General features: G+C 47.0%; 1 protein-coding gene across 7 annotated transcripts in view; it reads left to right on the top strand.

The window, feature by feature from the left end:
- Positions 1-22,782, top strand: part of GRAMD4 (GRAM domain containing 4) — an 83,142-nt gene that overhangs the window by 7,758 nt on the left and 52,602 nt on the right. Inside the window, exon 1 of one of the 7 annotated variants that reach the window (XM_072596573.1) lies at positions 5,220-5,319. The exons of 5 other annotated variants lie outside the window; for them this stretch is intronic. Coding sequence is in view for 1 of the 2 variants with exons in the window: in XM_072596570.1 (XP_072452671.1) it covers positions 12,548-12,552 (5 nt within the window). In the remaining variant the exon portion in view is untranslated. Of the gene's footprint in view, positions 1-5,219; positions 5,320-12,531; positions 12,553-22,782 lie in introns of those variants that run through there. One more of the 7 variants, XM_072596570.1, reaches the window with a different exon arrangement.

Genomic DNA, 22,782 nt, shown 5'->3' with positions numbered 1-22,782 from the left:
TATGGTAGGCATGGCTCCCCAAGCAGTAGCTGGGCTCAGCAGGAAGAACGGCAGAGTGGACATCCCATCTGACCCCATGCCTTCCTCCCTTTCCTCATGCCTCAGTCCCATGTGGTCCAGGCCCAGGGCTAGTGCTGGGCAGATACACAAGGAAGCCCCAGCTTACAGCCTGGCAAGGGTCAAAAGGGAAAGGGAGAGATCACTTTCAGCTGTTTCCCGCCCCCCCACGCCCCTGCCTCAAGCAAGGGTCCTAGGGAGGCTTCATGGGGCAAGAGAGTTAGAGCCAGAAGGCCCTGAGGTGTCATCTGAGCCCAAGCCCTTCATTTGTCAGAGGAGGAAACTGATGCCCAGAGACATTTGACAGGCTGTCCCCAAAGAGGCCTGACCAGCTGGCTTCTCCATCCCAGGGAATTCTCTTTATGGCTACCATGGGAGGGCCACAGCGTCCCCAGGCCCATTTTTTAGGAGCAACTTGAACCACTGCCAATGACAGTAGGGACCAAAGGGGCCCAGAAAGGACTCTAGAATGGTGAATGTCAGAGCTAGAGGGCCCTCAGATCAAGAGACGTCAGTGCTGGAGGGGCCTGAGAACAGGGGATGGCAGGGGTGGAGGGGCCCTAGAACAGGAGATGGCAGGTCTGGGAGGGGCCTGAGAACAGGGGATGGCAGGTCTGGGAGGGGTCTGAGAACAGGGGATGGCAGGTGTGGGAGGGGCCTGAGAACAGGGGATGTCAGGGCTGGGAGGGGCCCTAGAACAGGGAATGGCAGGGCTGGAGGGGCCCTAGAATAGGGGATGGCGGGGCTGGAGGGGCCTCAGAACAGGGGATGTCAGGTCTGGGAGGAGCCTTAGAGACCCTTCTCTTCCATCCAGAGAGCTTGAGGCCCAGAACGGCAGTGGTCAGACCACACAGCAGGTCAGCAGGCTGGGAGCTCAGCTTTCCCTATCTTTCAGTCCAGCCTTTCTTCGATGCTCAGCTGCAGCTTACTGGAGACTTGGTGCTGAGGGCCCCAGTGTGATGACTCAGTGACAGTCTTCTTTGCAGACTGAGACAAGCTTTGAGTGAAGAAAGCTGAACTTCTACCCATCTTTCTGACTGTAAAATGAGGGCTGTTTCCCCCTTTCAGGAAGAGCTGAAGCAGAGGGGAGCCTAGTGGTTGCTGTTTCTTCACCTGGGCTCTGGGCCTGGGGGCAGGGCTGGGGATCTCCATGCCCTGAGGATAAAGGCTTCTCCAAGCACTGGAGCAGGGATGTTTGGGAGGCTGGAGACTGGCAGGGGAGAAGTGGGCTTAGGGAGTTCCCCCTGAATACTACCAGGGAGAGGGGACAGAGTGGGTGCAGGCTGTGGTCCTCCTGGACCAGATCTGTGACTGTAGGTTCACTCTCCTAAGTGCCCCTGATGCCGCTCAGCCTGAGGCCCGGCAGAGCTGAGCCCATTCCTGAGGGATGGCTGGGTGGGCTTCTCTCCAGCCAAGAATTCATGGAGGGTACCGGCCAGATTATAGGGAAGGAGGATCCTAGGACCGAGACCCTAGCTTTCCTGGGCTGTAATTACTGACCAAGTTCTGTTCTGGATGAGAACATCATACAGACAGTTGAAGTGGCCCAAGGGAGGCTGGGAGCCTTGCAGACCAAAGAAAATCAGCAGCTCACAAAGGGAATGGAAGATTTTTATCTCAGCTCGAGATCCATGGGCCCGTCTGAGGATGGACCAGGCTTATTTTAGGATACAAGATTAAGAGCCAGCAAGACCTTGGAGGTCCTCCTTGTTTTACAGTCAGTCAGAAATCAAGAGCACGGCTGCCTCAGGCTACCAGACTGTAAAGTGAACATTTGTCATGATGGGGGGCACAGAAAACTATAAGTAGTGCAGACACAGGAACTCCAAAAGCGTAGAAACCTTTAGTACCAGTGACCATCAGGGTCTGAGGGCCTCCTTCTGGGTACCAGGTGCTATACCTGGGAGGTACAGCTTTGTTATTAGGGAGTGCCTGCTGTAGGGAGTGCCCACTTTGTTACTAGCCAGCAGAGTAACTGATGGTGCTTGTGGTCACTGACATTGGAGTCAGCGGACCAATAGGACCTGGGTTGTCTGAACTTCTCAGAAGGCAGAGAAGTCTATTTGTCAATGGAGCAGTAATGATAACAGCCGTCATCATTAAAGAGGCGGGAGGCTTGGGTTTGAGGGCCTGCTCTGTTCAGCTCCTCCTGGCCGTGGAACCCCCTCTGGGCCCCAGGTAACTTTAAGCTCTAAGGGGGAAGGGGCCAAGCTGTCTTGGGAGCTGGGGTTCACTTTCTCAGTGGAATCAGAGGCCTGGCCCAAATACCCACCCCATGCCAAACTTCCTATGCCTTGGAGACACAACAGCTTCTGAGGGGAGGTTGGGCCAGGCTTTATAAATTCCCATTTAATGGATGAGACAGCTGAGACCCAGAGAGCTCTTACCCAAGGTCAAATAGCTAGTCTAAGGGGCAGAACTAAATTTCAAGCCCAGATTCTCTGATTAATTAGGATTTATATAGAGAGGAGGCACCTTAGAGATTATCTCGTCTGTTCCCCCCATTTTACAGATGAGGACACTGTGGCACAAAGAGACTAAGTGGTTTATAGATCCATAGCTTTTGAGCTGGCAGAGACCTTAGAGATTATCTAGACTTTCCCTTCATTTTGCAGATAGGAAATTGAGGAACAGAGGGATAAATCCAGCCTTCTCTCTCTTATACTGAGCTGCTACATAAAAAAAAACAAAACCCAAAACAAAACCAAACAACTTTTTCTGCTTCCTAGTTGAAATGACTTACTCAGTGATCCCAAATAATTCATCCCCAAGGGATCTAGAGAATTGGGCATCCTGGGATATAGGCCTGGGGTTAGAAACCATCCAGTCTGACCCCTTCCTTTTACAGAAGAGGAAACTGAGGTGGAAAGAGGCAGAAAGGGCTTGTGGAAGGTTCAGCAATGCATTGCCTTTCAGTCGTTTTGGAAATTAGACTCCTCATCTTGGGCTATTTTTTGCTCACAGAATTTTCTGTTGGGTTGTTAAGACTCGTTTCACGGAATCTCTCTCCTAATTAGACATTAAGCCTGAGAGCCCTGAGGCAGCTCAGTCCTAGCATATGGGAAGCCTGCTTGCAGGACTTTAAGTGGATGAAAGAGAGGGCCTCATCAATTTTAATCCATGCACTATATTTACACGGTGGAGAAACACCAGTTTCCAGCAGGTCCCTGGAGGGCCAGAGCCAAGGGCGAGTTTTCATACCGATATCAATACAGCATCTATTTCAGACATGGGGGCAGGGCTGATGCCCCATTCTCATCAGCTTTCCTGAGGCTTTTAAAACTCAGCCCAGCTGAGCTCTGCATCATAGCTTTAAAGTCTACAATGCCCTTCCCTCCCCACAACTCAGGGACATCTGGAGGTTCAGTGTTGCTATCCTCATGTTATGGATGGACTAAAGTCTTACTGAAAAGAGTCAGAGGAAGGACTCCTGAGCTCCTAGGGAGAAAGCTGGAGGATACTGCCTTAGAGGTGGTCCAACCCTGTCATCTTACAGATGAGGCAACTGAGGCCCAGGGTCCTAAATGACGTGCCCAGGGGCTTCTGAATCCTTCTGGGCTCTTTCCGCTAAACCTTCACTGACTGCTCAAACTGGGGATGTGGGAATATTTGCCATCATTCCATCCAGCTGCCATTTGTTAAGGACCTGTCTTGCTCTGAAGCTTCCTGGTGGATTTCTATTGCCATCTTTTGTTTTTACGCTTCCTTGATTCTGCTCTCATGCCCTTTCATTATGGCAAATCTTTTTTTAAGAGGGAGAAGATAAAAAAAATTCAGTAAAACCAATCAACACATTAAAATCATCTGGCTTTATATGCAAGTTCCATTCCTCTGGGCCCCTACTTCTTTAGGGGTGGGGTATTGTTTGTGTGATGTCCTTTTGTATCTCTTGGTCAATATATTTTCACAACATTAAGTTAGGATTGTTTACGGTGGTGGTGATTACTTCTCCCCGCCCCTCCCCCATTTGTATTATTGTAGTTACTTCATATATTGTTTTCTTGGCGCTGCTGACTTCAGTCTGCATCAGTTCACAACAGTCTTTTTGTGCTTCTCTATGTTCATCTTGCTGGTCATTTCTTACAGCCCAGGAATATTCCATTACATTCATGGACCACAGTTTGTTAGCCATTCCCCAGTCAAGGAGCATCTTCTTTGTTTCCGATTCATTGCTGTGACAGAAAGTGCTGCTATCAATATTTTTGGTGTCTAGGAAGCCTTTCTTTTTGTCCTGGCACAGCTCCTTGGGGTACATGCCTAGCTGGGGGAGCTTGGGTTGAAGGGCATGTAAATTTTACTTACTTGATTTGCATTTTCTCAGAATGGTTTTTACTGAGCCAGGATTTCACTAGCAGCACAATGGTGTGCCTAGCCTCCCCCAATCCCACCAACATTGACCATTCCTGTCTTTTGTCACTGGTGTCAGTTTTCTGGTGTGAAGTGAAACTTGAGCCTTGATTTGTGGTGCCTTTCTCCTCTTTATGACTTGGTGCATTCTGTCCTAAGGTTGGCATTGATTGGAGAACTGCTTTTTGTATCTGTTTGGTCTCATGTATTTCTCCTAGCTGTTTATAGATCTGGAAGACCGGACCTTGATCAGAGATATTTGATACGAAGCTGTTTCCCTCCCAGGTGATTGCTTCTCTTCTCATGACAGATGTGTTCATTTTGTTTGTCAAAGTGATCTCTTTAATCTTTTGTAATTACCTTTATCCCTTGTTTGGTTAGGAATTCATCCTCTACCCAGAGCTATGAGGAGTGCACAGAACTGGATCCCTGTGTGACCCTGGGCAAATTACTTGACCTTCCTGGACCTCAGTTTCCTTCTCTGTAAAGTGAGGGCCTTGGATTCAGCTATCTATAAGGTCTCCCTCTAGCCCTAAATTCTTTGTTCCTGTAAAACACCAGGTGGCAGAGAGAGCTATTTTTTGTATCTTGGATGGAACCTGCTGGTCCTTCCTGAGAGCCGCAGGTGTAGAGGGGAGATCAGCTGCCTGGCCTGTGGAGTCAGGGCTCCACTCTCTCTGCGAGGCCCAGGCTTTGGTCTTTGACAGCCTGGTTTGTCTGGGCTGCCTCCCCCAGCCCAGTGACTTTCACACAAACCTGCCCCACTGACAGCATGCTAGTATTCTCCTGTTTCGTAGGAGCCTGCAGACAAGAAGGCTGGCATTGGACACCTGGCACACCTCTCAGGCTGTGCCCCCAGACCTTGTGGAAACACCTCCTGCCTCAGAAGGCATCCAAGGCCAAAAGGTGTGCCAGGTGAGACCTTTCTCCTGTGACTCAGCGGGCTCCTTACTGGAGACCAGACCAGTGTCCTGGCCTGCCCTAGGCCTGCTGGGCTGGGACACAGAAGCCAGCAGATCCTATTCCAAGGGCAGCCAAGGCTGAGGACAAGTCACTGGATCTACCTGCTTATCTCTTGCCCAGAGACCCAGCAACAGATGAGGAAAACAGGCCTGGAGGGGGTGGGGGTAGGTGGGAGAACAGGACTCCTATGGGCCCTGAGTTCACCAGACCAGGCCTTGCTTCCTCTGTCCTCTCAACAGCCTCCCATCCCCCAGGGCCTAATCTGCATATTTCTTGCATAAAGCTGTATGTGCATGTTCTGTCTCTCTGATAGAGGATAAGGGTCACAGTAGGTGCTTAGTAAACACTTGTAGATGGACTGGACATGTACTTCAGATTCTCACTCCAAGAATATGCCTAGGGAGGCTTAGCCACAGGCTGTCTCCTGGGCTACTTTGGTGTCTAGGGAGGTCACTGAGCTTAGAGCTGGGGGCCTGCCACTCTCCCTGGAGTCACAAAGACTTGTTCAAGGCTTGCCCCTTGGCATTTGCCAGCTGTGTGAGGTCAGGTAGGTGGCCTGAGCTTTAGGAATTGCAGGGAGCAAATTTCCAAGTTGTCTAAGTTTCAGAATATGTTTTATGTTTAGGGTATGTTTTAGAGAGGACTTCAGTTCAGATGTGGGTTGGACTGGGTACTTCTGAGGTCCCATGAAGCTCAGATTTGGGGATACTAGGTTTGAGAAGCTGATCTTATATCCAAAGGAACATATATGGGGAGGAGGGAGGGAGGGAGGGAGGGAGGGAGGGAGAGAGAGAGAGAGAGAGAGAGAGAGAGAGAGAGAGAGTGAGAGAGAGAGAGTAAGAGAGAGAGAGAGAGGAGCGACAGGAGAGAGAAGAGAGAGGGGGGAGGGAGGGGAGATAAAGGAAAAGAGAAAGGGGGGAAGGGGTGAGAGAGGAGGGGAAGCCACGTGAGGCAGAGGATCTAAGAGCTTCCGGTTTGAATGCAGAAAGTGTGGGGTGAGCCTGGTTTTGCTATTTCCTATCTGTGTAACCTTAGGCAACTTAATTTCCCAACTTTGCTTGCCTCCTTTGGAAGATGAGGGGCTTGGACCAAATGATGTCTGAGGTCCTGTTCAATGCTAGAACTCCACTGGGCTCTTCTTAGTGTGCTGTGGTGGTGCATTAAGAGAAACTTAGAATGTTTCATCTGGAGGGATGTCAGAGCTAAGAGGGCATTTGGAAGCATCCCATCCTATCCCATTTCTGACAGATCATCCCCTCTCTGACATCCCCCCTCTATCTTCTTATTTTGAATCTCTCCTTTCCTGGCTCATTCCCTACTGCCTTCAAAGATCAATAATAAATGAACACTGAAGTGCCTGTTATGTGCCAGACACGATCCTAGGATATACTCATATCTCCGCCATCCTCAAAAAACCTTCCCTTGACCCTTCCATCCCCACTATTGTCCTATATCTTTTCTACCCTTTGTAGCTCAACTCCAATCAGGGCCTCCACTTCCTCTGCTCTCATTCCCTTCTTAACCCCTTACAGTCTGGTTCCCAGCCTTATCATTCCTCCAAAACTATGCTCTCCAAAGTGACCAGTGATCTCTTAGTTGCCAAATCCAATGGTCTTTTCTTAACCCTCATTCTTCTTGATGTCTCTTGTAGCCTTCAATGCTACTTGATCACTTTCTTTTCCTTCTTTCTTTCTTCTCTGTAGATTTTCAGGATACTCCTGGTTCTTTTCCTATCTCTCTGATGGCTCCCTCTCTTTTGCTGGAATCTCTTTCAGGTCACACCCTCTAACCAGAGGTGTCCCTCAGAGGTCTATCTGGACACTCAGCTCTTCTCCCCCTAGTCTCCTTCACTTGGTGATCTAATTAGCTCCCGGGCAGCTAGGTGGTGCAGTGGATAGAGCACCAGTGCAGGAGTCAGGAGGACCTGAGTTCAAACCTCACCTCAGACACTTGACACTCACTAGCTGTGTGACCTTGGGCAAGTCACTTAAACCCAACTGCCTCATCCTGGGTCATCTCCACTCATCCTGATGAATATCTGGTCACTGAATTCAGATGGCTCTGGAGAAGAAGTGAGGCTGGTGACCTGCACAGCCCTCCCTCACTCAAAACAAAGTCAAGTGCAAGTCATGTCATCATTTCTCTGATGGCATGGTCTTCTTTGGCTATGAAGGACGAACACACAATGTAATTAGCTCCCATGGATTTAATTATCATCTCTATGCTGACAATTCTCAAATCTGCTGACCTCCAATTTGCCTTTCCAACTGCCTCTCAGATATCTTGAACCATATGTCCAGTTCTTGTTTAGTCAATGAGTCATGTCCAACTCTCTGTGACCCCATTTGGGGTTTTCTTGGCATAGATGTTGGAGTGGTTTATCATTTCCTTCTCCAGCTTATTTCACAAATGAGGAAACTGAGGCAAACAGGGTGAAGTAACTAGAGTCATATAACTAGTAAGTATCTGAGGGAGGATTTGAATTCAGGTCCTTCTCAGTCTATCCGCTTCACCACCTAGCTGCTGGGATGTCCAGTAGATATCTTAAACTCAACATGTCCCAGACTGAACTCATTATCTTCCCCCTAAACTTTCCTACCTCCTCTATAATTGTAGAGGATGTTGCCATTCTCCCAGTCCCCCCAGGCTCTCACTCTAGGCATCATCCTGGATTCCTCACTATCTCTCATCCCCCCACATCCAAGCTGTTGCCTAAGCTTATCAATTTCTCTTCTGCAGCATCTCTTGCCAATTTCACCTCTGCAGCATCTTCCCTATATTCCACTGTCTTTCCTCTGACCCCCACCCTGGTGCAGACCCTTATCACCTCACCATTACCATCACCTCACCATTACCATCATCTCACCATCATCTGGACTACTTCAGTAGCTGCTGGGGGAGGGGGTTGTGGTTTGCCTCCCTCAAGTCTGTCCCCACTCCAGTCCATCCTCCATTTAGTCACCAGTGATTTCCCTAAATTATAGATCTGTTCATGTTACACACATCCCTCAATAAACTTCAGTGGCTCCCTATCACCTCCAGGATCAAATGTTGGGCATTCAAAGCCATTTATAACCTGCCCCCTCCTGCCTTCCTCATCTTCTTACACTTCACATTCTGCCACCTACACTTCAATCCCGTGACCCCAGCCTCCTGACTGTTCCACCAGCAAGACACTCCATCTATCAGCTCTGGACATTTTCCCTGGTCACCCCCCTGTCCGGATTGCTCTCCCTCCTCATCCTGCCTTCTGACTTCTTTGGCTTCCTTCAAGTCCTAACTAAAATCCCATCCTCTGCACTACAGGAAGCCTTCCCCAACCCCTCTTAATTCTAGTGCCACCCCTCAGTTATTTCCCACTTATCCTGCTTGTTTGTACATTTTTCATTTTCTTGTTATCTTTCCTATTAGATACTGAGCTTCTTGAGGGCTCCCTAGTGCTTAGCACAGTGCCTGGCACTTAATAAATGTTTATTGATAGACTGAACAGGGAATGTCAAAGCTGAGGGGAGGGGGGTATCTTACAACCTAGAAGAACCTAGAACAGGGACTTTCAGATCTGGGAAGGGACCTAGAACAGGGACTGTCAGAGCTAGGAAGGAACCTAGAACAGACGCTGTCAGAGCTGGGAAGGAACACTTCTATATGACCCCAGGTTAACCTCTGCTATAGCTAGATTGTTTGTCAACTTTTTACCAGCAGATAATTGTCTTGGGATCTACCGGTGATACAGTTGACTTCTTAACATCCAAGTAAAGGGTGTAGTGGAAAGAACACTGGTTTTAGAGTCAAGAGTTCTGGCTCTGTTTCTTCCCACCTGAGTGAGCTTGGGCCAATTACAATTTCTCTGAGTCTCAGTTTTCTCCTCTGTACATTCTATGCCGGGTCTGCCCTTCCTTCCTTCTCTCTCAGAGTGACAAGCATCTAGTGAGAGACACAGTGCATGGGCAGCTCACAGTTCCTCTTTCAAACCCTCTCTGTGCATTGGCCATCGGTGATCCAACACGTGACATGGCCAACACATTTCTCTGTCTAGGTAAGGAAACGCCTGTGATTCTTAACCAGCAGCAGGCCAGATTTTGAATTTGTGACAAGTTTGCCCCAGAGGTTGATGCTGAAGAAGGGTAGATTTTTAAACTTTACAGTAACTTCTCTGATGGTATGTGTTAGTTGTGGGCTGGAACGCCCTGCCAGCATCTGCCCTGGAGTTGTGTTTGGATCAAGAAAGAAGGATGATTTGCTGTGAGAAAGTGCTTGGTAGTAAAAAGACTGCCCTAATAGAATCGACTGACCAGGCCTGGTCTCCCTCCTTGCTCCACATGCCTGCCTGATGGTCATTCCCAAAGCACATCTCAAACCTCCTTGCCTCAGATGCCTCTGGCTCCGTAAGGCCGCTGAACTCACCCTCAAATGCTCTCCCTTCATAGGCTGGTGACAGCTTATTCTTCCAGTCATACTGTGCTAATTACCCTCCTTCACACACTACCTGACAGAGTCAAACTGACCTATTTGTTGTTCCTTGTACCTGATGCCTCATCTCCCACTTCCATGTCTTTGCCCAAGTTCTCCCCTGCCCAGAATGCTCTCCCTTCTCACCTCAAGCATCATTTCGGCTCAGTTACCTCACTTGGACTTTGTGTGGTCCTGAGTCTTGGATGGAATTGTACAATAATTAAAAATTCAAACTGTTCTGATTTCGTGGGTTTTTTTTTCTTCATTGACTCCAAAGTGCCTGGAAAACAGCTTGTTGCCTGAAATCGGAAGCCCTTCTTATTAAGAGACTGTTTACACGATTCATTTGTTCAGTCCACTGGGGCAGGGAGTGCAGAGGTCACCTGTGGCAGGGCTCCAGTCCCTCAGCACATCCCAGACCGACTTTCCTTATCACCTTCCTTGGTCCGTGCCTGGCCCCTCCCCCGCCCCCTGCCTGGCCCCTCCCCCTGCCCCCATGCTTGGCTCCACTTCCAGTCACCATTTCCACCTTCCTTCAGTCCTTTGACTCTCACCTCTCATATCTAATGAGTCACCTAGTTCTGTCATCGCACCTTTGAAATATTTTTCCAGTCTGTCCTCTCCTCACTCTTCCTGCAGCCACCGCCCTCCTACCAACCCTCTGCCACCCACCTAGCATAGGCCAGCAGACTCCTCGCAGGTCTGGCTTCCAGTCTGCCCTTCATATTGTTGCCAGACTGAGCTTTCTTGTGCATATATTTAGTCATAAATCAATCAACAAGCATTTTTGAGGGGCCCTACTATGTGCCTAGGGCTGGAGGTAAGAAGGCAAAATGGAAACAACCCCCCCCCAGCACTGCCCCCAAGGGGCTTCTATTCTGTCAGAGGAGAGAGCAGGCACACAAATAAGAAAACAGAAAACATGCAAAGTAATATCTGTGCAGGTGTCAAGATTTGTCAGTCTGATGACATCTGAACCCTGGGGGTGCTGTCCAGAATCATCCTTGATCTGGATCCCTTTGGCTCTTCCCCTTTCCCCTCCCCCACCCCTAATGCCTCCTTGTCCTGCCCAGACTCTCTTAGTGTTTTATAAATGTATGTTGAATGAACTCAGAGATGCTCACTGGTTAGCTCTTCTCCCTGTCTTCCTTCGAATTTCTTTGTAGTGACTTCCTTGTATCTGGGTCTTGCCCTCCCAGCAGAATGACAGGTGCCTTTACATATTTGTTTTTTTGTCTGTAGTATCCTCAGCTCCTAGCATGACTGGAATGGATGCAGCAGGCACTTAGTGCATGCCTGGATCCTCTTGAATCTCATCTGGTTGTTTCATATTTAACAAGATTCCTATCTGAGTAAGAAAAGCACCGCCCCCACTTGGAGGCCACAGACAGAGGTTTGCTAGCTATTTCTCCCTTCTCCAGCCTCAGTTTTCTCCTTTGTTAAGGAGGCTCATAGACACTGCCAGCTGTCCAGAATTGTTGAGAGGACAAAGTTCTGTGAGCTTTCACAAGTGCTAGAAGAGTGGGGAGGGCTGTCACCCACGGATTACAGTTACAGCCTGCTAGCACGATGCCAGGCACCCCACCTTTGCTTTCTCCATGTGTCATCGAATTAATGGTGTCACAAGAGGAATAATTCACTCAATAAGCCTTTACCAAATGCCTAATAAGTACCTGGGCAGGCTGCTCAGTCAATGTAGGGGACTGGCACACAAAAATGAAAATCAATCCAGCCCCTGCCCCAAGGCAGTCTAATAGCAAGACCATGGTGTGGACATTAATGGAAGGCCTGGGATGAAGCTAGACCAAAATGCTCTAGAACTGGTGAGGTGAATGAGGGAAGGTCTCCCCTAGGTGGGGTCACTCTCAATGGAAGGATTTCCATAGCTGGAGATAAGAGAGGAAGATATCTAGTCCAGGAGGGCACTACCTAGATCAGAGGGTGGCTTAGAACAAGACTGTGGCAGATCTTCAGTCCCACACTGAAGAAGCCTGTCTCTCATCCTACAAGTAGTAGACAGCTGGGAAACTGTTGTGAGCAGGGAAGCCATGTGGGCACATCTGTGCCTTCGAAGGCAATTTGGGCAGCTGTGTGGAGAGGGAGGGAAGACCGAGGAGCCTGTTACAAAAGCCCAGGAGAAAGAGAGTGAAGGGCTAAAGCAGGGCAGCAGCCTGTGAGTGGGAAGGGAGGTGTGAATAGGGAGGGACGCAAAACAGTACGGGGAGGAGAAATGATTTTTGGCCCAACTTGCTGGAATTTCTGTTTCCATTAGATATTTGAAGATTCTATTGCTCATCTACAGAGATTCCTGTAGCCTCCTGGTCAGCCAGGAAGCTCCCTCTTCCTTCACCAAATTCTGGTTGCCAAAATAAGGCCCAGCATTCACTTGAAAAGAGGCTAAGGAGCCACCCTTCCCTTTGCCCACCAACCTGTTAGTCTGGTTGAGCCAGGTAGGCCAGGAGGTGGCCCTGGCCTGTTCTTTGACTCTGTTTGGTGCCTGGCTCAGGGTTGGGCCTGCCGAGAGTAGTTTTGATGTTGGAGGTCAGGGCTCCGGCAGGCTGAACTCACCTGCTGTTTGGGCCGGCCTTTGTCCCTCTGAGCAGCTATTACTCAGTCAGCTTGTGGTGACTGGTTCCCAGGTATGGCTGTTTCCAGCCAGTTTGCCTTAGTTTAATGTTTAAAAGACTGGGTTGTCACTGGGAGCTGAAGACCAACGAGGACAGAAAGGATGTGGTGAGTGGAGTTTTGCGTATACCAGCAGGAAAGGCTGTGTTGAAGGGATTCTTTCTGAGGCTTTTTAAAAATGTTTAAATATTCAGGATCCAGTGGTGTGTAGCCTTTCTTTCTTTGCCTGCCCTCACTGCCCTAGGTTTGATCAGTGTTGTTTCTAGAAAGCACAGGTGGGCTCTGGGGGAAACACTAGCTAACCGATGACTCAGGGAAGAGGTAGATGGACTATTTCTCTAATGCTTTGCTGGTGTGACTGAAGGGGAAGTTCATCCCTTGTTGAAAATACTTGGAAAGGCTTGAGCTTGTTTTTTTTCTGTAGTAAATACATATAGTCTGATGGACTCTTGATTCTGGAGACAGCATAGGTGGCTTGTAATTCCCTGGTAATCAAGAGGTCTGGGCTGGAATCCCAGCTTTAACTCTGACATACTGCATCACTTTGAATAAGTCACTGATCCTCTCTGAGTCTCAGTTTCCTCACCTGTAAAATGCAGATGATGATAATATGGCTCTCTCTGGGCCAATATAAGAAAATTGCCTTTTTCCTCGTTAAAATGTGATCTAAGTGGGAGGTGTTTGCTGGCCTTTATTTTTCTCAGGTCATCAAGCTAAGCCTCAGGTTTCATTATCCAGAACTTTGTCATGGAAGGTGTGGACAGTCAGTCTGCCAGGTAGGATAGTACAGTGGGAAGGATGCTGGATTTGGGGCCAAGGGACCTGGGTTCAATCCCAGTCCTGCTCCTAGGGGGCTGAAGTAGGCTTGTCTCTAAGTTCCAGAGAGCACAGGACCCAGCCCTGGAAGTGTCTTGTCCAACACCGACAATGAAACAGAGATGAGTGAGGAGGCTTGCCCATGGCCCTCCAGCTTCTACGTGTCAGCAGGGATTTAAACTGACTTTAAATCAAGATCAAGCCAGCTGCTGCCCAGGTGCAGCTCTTCGGGCGCAGGTGTGGTGGGAGGCTTCTCTCTGCTTCCAGGATGCCTGCCTCTACAAGAAGGAGTGGACGAGCAAGGCAGGCCAGAGAGAGGGAGGAGTGAGAAAGGGAGGGAAGTAAGGAGAGACAAAGAGAGAGACCCAGAGAGAAAGGGAGAGGGGGAGAGAGAGCCTGACAGATCAAGGATGAGCTCTGCTCCCCAGTCCTGTGAAAGAAGCTTAAGCCCAGGGTTCCCATCCTACCCTGTCCAGCAGAGGCTCTGGTGTGTGTGTGTGTGTGTGTGTGTGTGTGTGTGTGTGTGTGTGTGTGTGTGTGTGTGTGTGTGTGTGTGTGTGTACCTGCTTAATACAGTCCCTGCTGAAATCCAGGCCTTCAGATAGCATTGGGAGGACAGAGTAGGGGAGGGCCAGAAGGGAGGGCAAAATCTGGAGTAGAGAAGCACTCTGATTCGATTTTCTCACATGCTAAATCTTAGAGAGGAATAAGACATGGAGACAGCTCAGGGGAACTGGAGAATGTGAGTGGAAGAGGGGCACACTAGAGTCGGAACGCTCACCTAGGTCCAGCACAGACCCCTGCCTGCCAGGTGGCTGAGGGCAGGGGAGGGAGGCCCGGCTGGCCCCCAACAAGAGCCTGGGTGCCCCTGTCCGCCCAGGAACAGGGTCTATGAAGGGAGAGGAAGGGGTGGCTCCAGGAGAGGAGATAGACAGAGCAAACCTTGGAGGAGAGGCTGTCAGAGGCTAGAGGAGGTCAAACTTAAGGACCTTGGAGAGCTCCACCGCTGAGAACAAGGGCCTTCCCCCCAGGTCCAAGGAGGAAATCAGCCAGGAATTTTGCAGAAGGCTTTCTAGTTCTGCCATCAAATGAGATTCGTAATTACAAAATCCTCAGCACAGTGCCTGGCACATGGTACTGGCTAGATAAATGTCAGCTACTTTTGTTGTTCTAATTAGGGCTGTTTTCATTGTTTCTGGGTCAGCAGTAAGAGGGTAAGCAGGGTTTGGGGCTTCTGGGCTCCTGACGCTGGAAAGGCAGCTGGGAGGGCACTGAGTCCATCCCTGTGATCCAGCGTAGGGCAGGAGGGGAAAGACCTTAGAACAGAGAACACAGAATGTCAGTACTGGGAGGAAACTTAGAACATGAAATGGCAGGGAAGAAAGACCTTAGAACAGGGAAGGTCAGAGCTGGGAGGGGCCTCAGAACAGGGGATGTCAGAGCTGAGAGAGGTCTGAGAACAGGGGATGTCAGAGCTGGAGGGGCCTCTCCTTCCCTGTGCTGCCTGGTGTCTCCTCCCATTCATGGGCAGGGACTGTTCCTTTGTTTCTGTGACTGAGTAGATGTTACTGGATTGAGTTGGATCTTAGTAGACCTGCTTTAATGAACAGATAAAAATAATATGTAACAATTCCATGCCTTCTAATCTGACTCAGATAGCACATGTGTGGTGCTTGCTGGAGGAGTCCAGAGACTTGGGTGCAAATTCTGGCTGTGCCCTGGATCAGCTGTGTGACCTTGGGACTCAGCTTCCTCCTAGATAGTCACCAAGGTCCTCTCCTGCCTTTTGATCCTGTGCCCACCATCTTTTTCTGTCCATTGAGTTAGGGAGACAAAGCCATGGAGGTTCAAACAGACATCCCCCGTGGTGCCTAGTGTGGGACCAGTTCAAGTGAGCCATCGAGGGGCCAGGGTGGCTGTTTGGGCATCAGAGGAGTGAGCGCAGAGTTGGGCACCTTGGACACTCGCTCCTTCTGTTTCCTTAATCTTCTGGGCCTCAATTTCCCTATCAAGACAGGATGGAGGCCTGCCACCTACCCCTCCAATAAGGTCATCTGAGTAAAGTTAAGAGTGTTCCACAGGTCAGAGACCCAAATCCGAGTCTGCCCTCTGGCACCTCCTAGCTGTGTGACCTTTGGCACCAGAGTTCCCCTCTGCCTGCCTCAGTTTTCTCATTTGTAAAAAGGGGATAATAATAGCTGCTACCTCCCACGACCTGTGCAGATCAAATGAGAACTTATTTGTAGGCTCGCCATCAATGCTATCTATCCTTTTATTGTCAGTTATTATGTCATTTGCCACTGAGGGCATGGGAAGGGTATCACTGGGTGTGACCTGATTGTTTGATGTGCTTGTCATGCCCTCCCAGACTTCGATACCCAAGGGAGGGACTGTGTCTAACCTAAACACAGGGCTCCATGCACACTTGGTGTGGAATAAATGAGCCCCTATTTTACAGAAGAGGAAGTCGGAGGAGGGGGACTTTTGGTGAAGAGAGGCCAGTGGAGCTGAGAGGTGCAGGCAGCCATGGTATTTGGTGTGGCATTGTTGTGCTGTGTGCCTCTGTATTGGTATTGTTCTGACTGGCTCTATACTCCGTCCTTCCTACGCACCCCACCTTCATCTCTGCCCCACTTCCTGCCAGAGAACTAGGGAAGGAGATGTTAGTGAGAGCTAGGGTCCAATTCAGCCTGGTGCCACCGGGTACCCTGCTCCCGTGCTCTGGGTAAGGTCACCTTGTGTGTGAAGTAACTTTGCTGGGCAGTCCCTTTCTCATGAATTTGCAAAGGGCACCAAGTCAGAATTAACAGCATCAGAGTGAAGGGATTTGGAGTTAAGGGCTCTGGCAGAGAGGAGCTATTGAGGTGGGAAGGAGCAGTGCACTCTGAGCAGGCTTCTTGCTCACAGTAGATCCAGAAATGTTTATTTAGTGAATGAAGGAATGCAGAGGGAGGTATGGTCAGTGCCGGGTAAATGAATGGGTACAGAGGGGGCCATGGTCAGTGCCAGGCGAATAGTCACTTGGACACTGAAGATCATGCTGATGCATGCCCAGTCTGTTTTTTAGGAGCCCTACAGGCAGCAGATCCCATTCGTGGGAGTGTTTTGACCCCCAGATAGTAGAGGACCACTGGTTTTATCTCAGGAAAATGAGGGGTGGACTTCAAAAGGAAAGTTGTTCCTGTGTCAGAACCAATGGCCAATGGAGAAAAGGATCATTTCCCTTTGTGGCCCAGCCAGTGGTGCAGGGCAATTGGTGGATGAGCCTGGGCTTGGGAGGTGGGAAGCTCGGGTCTAGGCTGGCTGTGTCCAAGACTGTGGCCTCTCTTGGTCACAGTTCCTTTGGAACCTCTCTCCTCATCAGGATGACATAGAATCTGTGGAGTCTGGTAGAGAACACATTGGATTGGAGGTTAAGTGACCTGGCCTGGACTCCTGTGTACTCTCTTTCCTCATCTGTGTGATAACTAGACTGGTGACAATGAAAAGAAGGAGTTGGGTCACAGGGTCTGGCTAGGAATCCTGGCCCTAATGGCCTGAGGGAAGTCACTTTCCTGCTTTGGGCCTTCTGCCTCCATAGCTATAAAATGTGGGAGTTAAATTAGTTAGATCTTGTCCAGCTTTGGGGCTGGACTGCCCAGAGCCAGAGGTCAGAGGCCGTAACAGACAGAAGTGGGAGCAAAACCTGAAGTTCAGACAGGTGTGGGATGGATGGTGTGGGAGGGAACCAGAGGCTGTGGCTGCCCCTACTGTCTGCCTCAGTCCCTGTCCACATGTGTCTTCAGAAAACATCCCATAGCAATTAAATTAGATATTATCAATCTGGGGAAAGCCAAGGGGTTTTAAATTTGCTATTTCTTTCACCAAGTTAATGCATTTTATAAAAGATTTCCTTATTTATATTTTTTTACATACATTTTTTACAAATTTTAAGTTCTGAATTTTCTCCCTCACTCCCAATCTTCCCCCACCCATTATGAAAGCAAGAAATATATCAATTGTACGTGTGAAATCACGCAAAATATATTTCCTCATTAGCCATGTTGTAAAAAAAAATCAAGAAAAGTAAAGTGAAAAATTATTCTTTAATCTGTACTCAGACTCCATCACTTCTCTCTCTGGAGGCAGATAGCATTTTTCATCATAAGTACTTTGGAATTGTCTTGGATCATTGTATTGCTGAGAAAAGCTAAGCCATTCTCAGCTGTTCATCTTACAATGCTACTGTTACTGTGTACAATATTCTTCTGGTTCTGCTCACTTCACTTTGTATCAGTTCATGTAAGTCTTTCTAGGTTTTTCTGAAATCATCCTGCTTGTCATTTCTTACACCACAATAATATTCTATCACAATCATATACTACAGCTTCTTCAGCCATTCCCCAATTGATGGACATCCCTTCAATTTCTAATTTTTTGCCTCCACAAAAAAGGTTGCTATAAATATTTTTGTACATAGCAGTCTTTTTCCTTTTTCTTTGTTCTCTTTGAGATACAGACCTCGTAGTATTGCTGGGTCAAAGAGTATGCACAGTTTTATAGCATTTGGGGTTTCATTCCAAATTGCTCTCTAGAATGGTTGGCCAGTTCACAACTCCACCAACCGTTCATTAGTGTCCCAATTTTCACATGCTCCCTCCAAAATTTGTCATTTTCCTTTTTTGCCATATTAGCCAAACTGATAGATGTAAGGTAGTACTTCAGAATAATTTTAATTAGCATTTCTCTAATTGGTAATGATTTAGAGCATTTTTCCATATGGCTATAGATAACTTTGGTTTCTTGTTCTGAAAATTGGTTGTGACTACCTTTTCATATCCTTTGACTACTTATCAATTGGGGAATGACTCATATTCTTATACATTTGCCTTAGTTCTGTATATATTTGAGAAATGAGGCCTTTATCAGAGATACTTGCTGTAAAAATTCCTAGCTTTCTACTTTCCTTCTAATCTTGGCTGCATTGGTTGTTTTTAATTTAATTAAAATTATCCATTTTAATTCCCGTGATCCTATCTCTTGTATAGTTAAAAATTCTTTTCTTATCTGACAAGGAAAATTTCCCATGCTTCTATAATTTGCTTATATCACCCTTCATGTCTAAATTACATACCTATTTTGACCATATCTTGGTATATGGTGTGAGATGTTGTTCTATACTTGTTTCTTCCAAACTGCTTTTCAGTTTTCTCAGCAATTTTTATCACATGTTGAGAGCTTGTTCCAAAAGCATGGATCTTTCAATTTATCAAACACTAGATTGCTATGGTCATATGCTACTTTATGTTGTGTACCTTATCTATTCCACTGATCAGCCTTTCTGTTTTTTAGCCAATACCAATTTGTTTTTGGTGATTGCCACTCTGTAATAAAGTTTGAGATCTGGTACTACTAGACCAGCTTCCTTCATTTTTTTTTTCATTAATTCCCTTGATATTCTTGACCTTTTGTTCTTTTAGGTCAATTTTGTTATTTTTTCCTAGCTCTACAAAATAATTTTTAGTGTTTTGATAGGTATGGCACTGAATAAGTAAATTAATTTTGCTAATATTGTCATATTTATTATATTGACCTAACCATGAGCAATGAACATTTGTCTTTATTTTTATGAGAAATGTTTTATAATTGTGTTCATATAGTTCCTGGATTTGTCTTGGCAGGTAGACTCTCAAGTATTTTATATTGTCTGCAGTTATTTTAAATGGAACTTCTCTATCACTTCGTGCTGGACTTTGTTTCTGGTTTTTTGCATTTGTTTATGAGTTTTTTATATCTTAATACATTTTCAATTTTTGTGATGGTACAAACTACAGATGAGAAAAAGATAAGCTTCTTTCTATTGCCATCCTGTTTTCACCAGAGGTCTATCATACCTAACTTTTCTAAAATTCTACTTTTCTCTTTAACTTCTTTCTTATTTGTTTTATGGTTACAGTTATCTAGTTCTGAAAGGGGAAAGTTTAAGTCCCCCACTAATATAGTTTTACCATTTCCTCCTTTAACTTTTCCTTTAAGAGTTTGGATGCTATGCCATTTGGTGCACATATGTTTAGTATTGATATTACTTCATTGTCTATGTTAACTTTTCAGAAAACATACTTCCTTGTTTATATCTTTTAATTAGGTCTATTTTTGTTTTTGCTTTGATACTCTCCATTTCAAATATGTTTCTTATAAACAACATATTGTTGGATTCTGTTTCCTAATCTATCCTTTTATCTACTTCTGTTTTATGGGTGAATTCAACCCATTCACATTCACAGTTATGATTACTAATTGTGTATTTTCCTTCATCCTGTTTTTTTTCCCCTGTTTATCTTTTTTCTTTCTCTTTTTACCCTGTCCTTCCTCAAAAGTCTGTTTTGCTTCTGACCACTGCCTTCTTTAATCTTCCCTCCCTTCTGTCAACCCCCGTCCTCTTCTCTTATCCTGTTCCCCTCTTACTTCCCTATTGGGTAAGATAGATTCCTATACCCAATTGAGTATGTGTGTTATTTTCTCTTTGAATCAACTCTGATGAGCCTGATGTTTGAGCTTTGCTAGCCACCCCTCTCCACTCCCATTTTCCCCTCCTCTATAAAAGCTCCTCCTTCTATATCTCTTTTATGGGAGAAGATTTCCCCCCTTTACCTCTCCCTTCCCCTTTCTCTCAGGGCATCTTTTTTTTAACCCCTTAATTTTTTTTTTAGATTATCCCATCATAGTCAGCTCACACCCATGTCCTTTGTCTGTATATATACCTTCTGACTGCCCTTGTAATCATAAAGTTCCTAGGAGTTCTCATATAGGAATATAAACAGTTTAACCATATTAAGTCCCTTGTGATTTCTCTTTCATATTTACCTTTTTATGCTTCTCTAGAGTCTTATGTTTGAATGTCAAATTTTCTTTTCTACTTTGTTCTTTTCATCAGAGTTCTCTATTTTATTAAATATCCACTTTTTGCCTTCCAGGATTATACTTAGTTTTGCTGGATAATTTGTTGTAGTTTGTAATCCTAGCTCCTTTGTATTCTGGAACATCATATTCCAAACCCTCTGCTCCTTTAATGTGGAAGCCGCCAACCTTGTGTGATCCTAATTGTGACTCCACAGTATTGGAATTGTTTCTTTCTGGATGCTTGAAGTATTTTCTCTTTGACCCAGAAGCTCTGAAATATGGATATAAATGTTCCTGGGAACTTTCATATTGAAATCTCTGTTAGAAGGTGGATTTTTTAAATTTCTATTTTACCCTCAGGGCAGCTTTCCTTGATAAAAAAGCCTCTTTTTTTTTTTTTAATCATGGCTTTCAGGTAGTCCAATAATTCTTAAATAATCTCTCCTTGACCTATTTTTTCAGGTCATTCCCCTCTCCCCTGCCAAGATATCTCACATTTTCTTCTTCTTTTTTCTCTTCTTTTGACTTTGTTTATTGTTTCTTGATGTTTCGTGGAGTCAACTTCTACTTCGTCAATTCTAATTCCAATTCCACAAGCTTCGTACCTCTTTTTCCTTTGGCCAAGTCTGTTTGGTTAGTGAATTTTTGTGCCTCTTTTGGTAATTTTCTTGCATTACTCATTTCTTTTCCCAATTATTCCTCAACTTTTTTTCTTTAATTTTAAAAATCCTCTTAAACTTTTTCAGGAACTCTTGTTGGGCATGTGTCCAGTTCACATTTGTCTTTGAGGTTTTGTAGTTCTTTTGGCAGCAATATCTTCTGAGTTTGTGTCTTGATCTTTCCTGTCACTTAGAAAAGCTTTTCATGACCACCTTCTTTTTGGCTGTATGCCCATTTTTTCAGCCTATTTTTTGATTCTTAACTTTATGCTAAAGTTGAGCTCTGCTGGGATGGAGGGCTTCAGGTTTTTGATGTTGTTAGAGCTAGTTCTCAGGTCCCCTGTCTGAGTGATGTGAGGTAAGGAGAGTTGTGGCTCCTGCTCTCCTAGTCTCCTTGGGTCTTTACCTCCCCTGCAGCACAAAAGCTAGTGCTCCTCTTGGCCCTGAAACACAATATAGGCCACACAACAGGGTCCTGCACCTCATGCCAGCAAAGCATCCCCTGAAATCTCTTTCTGACCAGTTGTCTGACCCGTTTAGTGTCTCTGGGCGAAGAGCTCCTGATTCTGCTGCTTCTGCTGTCAAAACCACCTTTAAGACCTGCTGCAGAGGGGTAAATTGAGACCCAGAAAAGTGAAGTGACTTGCCCAAGGTCACTCTTAGCTAGGCCCTCTTTATTCCAGAGTTGCTGGCCTTGACAGTGCTGTTTCCATCTTGGCCAAAGCTGAGTCTTTGTAGAGGACCCACGATGGTCATGAGATGGATTCCTCACTGTAGGAGGGCCTGGCACCAGGTGTCTGCCTGACCTCTTTTGGCCTCCTCAGCCTGGAGTGGATGAGAAAGAGGAGGGGGTGCTTTATCCACCCTGAAAGATGAGGCGAAGCCAGACCTTTCCAGCTGCCCTCCAACCAGGAATGAGCTGGTATCTCTTTCAGACAACCTTCTTTTCTCCTCGTCCCCCAAAATCTCCCTGACTCCATCCCACTCCCCAAAAGCTGGGTTGAGGGCACTGTCCAGCTCAGCCTGGCCTGCTCCTGACTGCTTCGAAGAGAAAGAATATGATGTTCACCTCTGTGAGCTGGACCTGGATCTTGTGCCCCACTCTTTCATCCCTTCATCAAGTACCCTACTCTGTCAGGTACTGTGGTGAGAAGACAAGTGTTCCCCAGCCCATCCCCAGGATAGGAGTAGGGACTAGAGCAAAGGGGCCCAGCTATGGCTGTACCCCTTAGAGTTTCTGAGGACCCTGAGCAAGCGAGGGGCTATCTCAGACTCACACAGCCAGTGTGGACCAAAAGCAGGGCTGGAAGCCAGGCCTTCCTTAACTGCTCTGCCCACTGCCTGTTGGGATTCCCTGCTGGAGGATGGATGATCACTGGGGAGGAAGGCCCCAGTCTGGCCTCAGATCTGATTTCCTTTGGTGGAAGAGACAGTTCATTGTTCACACAGCTGAAGCTGGCTATGGAGTCCCACCTGCATTTTACCCATAAGGGTGTGGCAACAGAGATGGCATGGGGCTTGCTGAAGGTCACTCATATAGTGAATGGCCACACTAGGCCTCGGACCCAGGCGCTTCAGAACTGTGATCACATGCACCCCAATGTGTGTATGTATGTGTGTACTCCAAAATGACACACGTGGACTTCGTCAAAGAGCCACAAAAGAAGAATTATGTAAAGGATGAGAGAAAGGTGAAATAAGGAATATTTTCCATGTTGTTAATTAAGAGCCCAAAAGCCACTTTTTCTCTTGGGGAGGCTGTGATAGAGGAATCCCCCAGCTCATGGAGGGCAAGGCAGGTTGTGATTACTGGGTGCTATCACCTTGTCATTCAGCTGGATCCTGGATGTAGCCCCCCAGGCACCTGCTCAAGATCCCACGTAGGCAGCAGGATCAGGAGAACCTTGGGGGAACAGAGGCAGCCCAAGCAGTGCATCCTGCTGGGTTCTGCTTCTCTGGGCAGCCACTCACCTGACCCCTGGTC

This window comes from Notamacropus eugenii, chromosome 3 (genome assembly GCF_028372415.1).
Source record: "Notamacropus eugenii isolate mMacEug1 chromosome 3, mMacEug1.pri_v2, whole genome shotgun sequence".
Classification (NCBI taxonomy): Eukaryota; Metazoa; Chordata; class Mammalia; order Diprotodontia; family Macropodidae; genus Notamacropus; species Notamacropus eugenii.
Note: the sequence above shows the minus strand (reverse complement) of the source record. Positions and strands in the feature narration are given on the sequence as shown.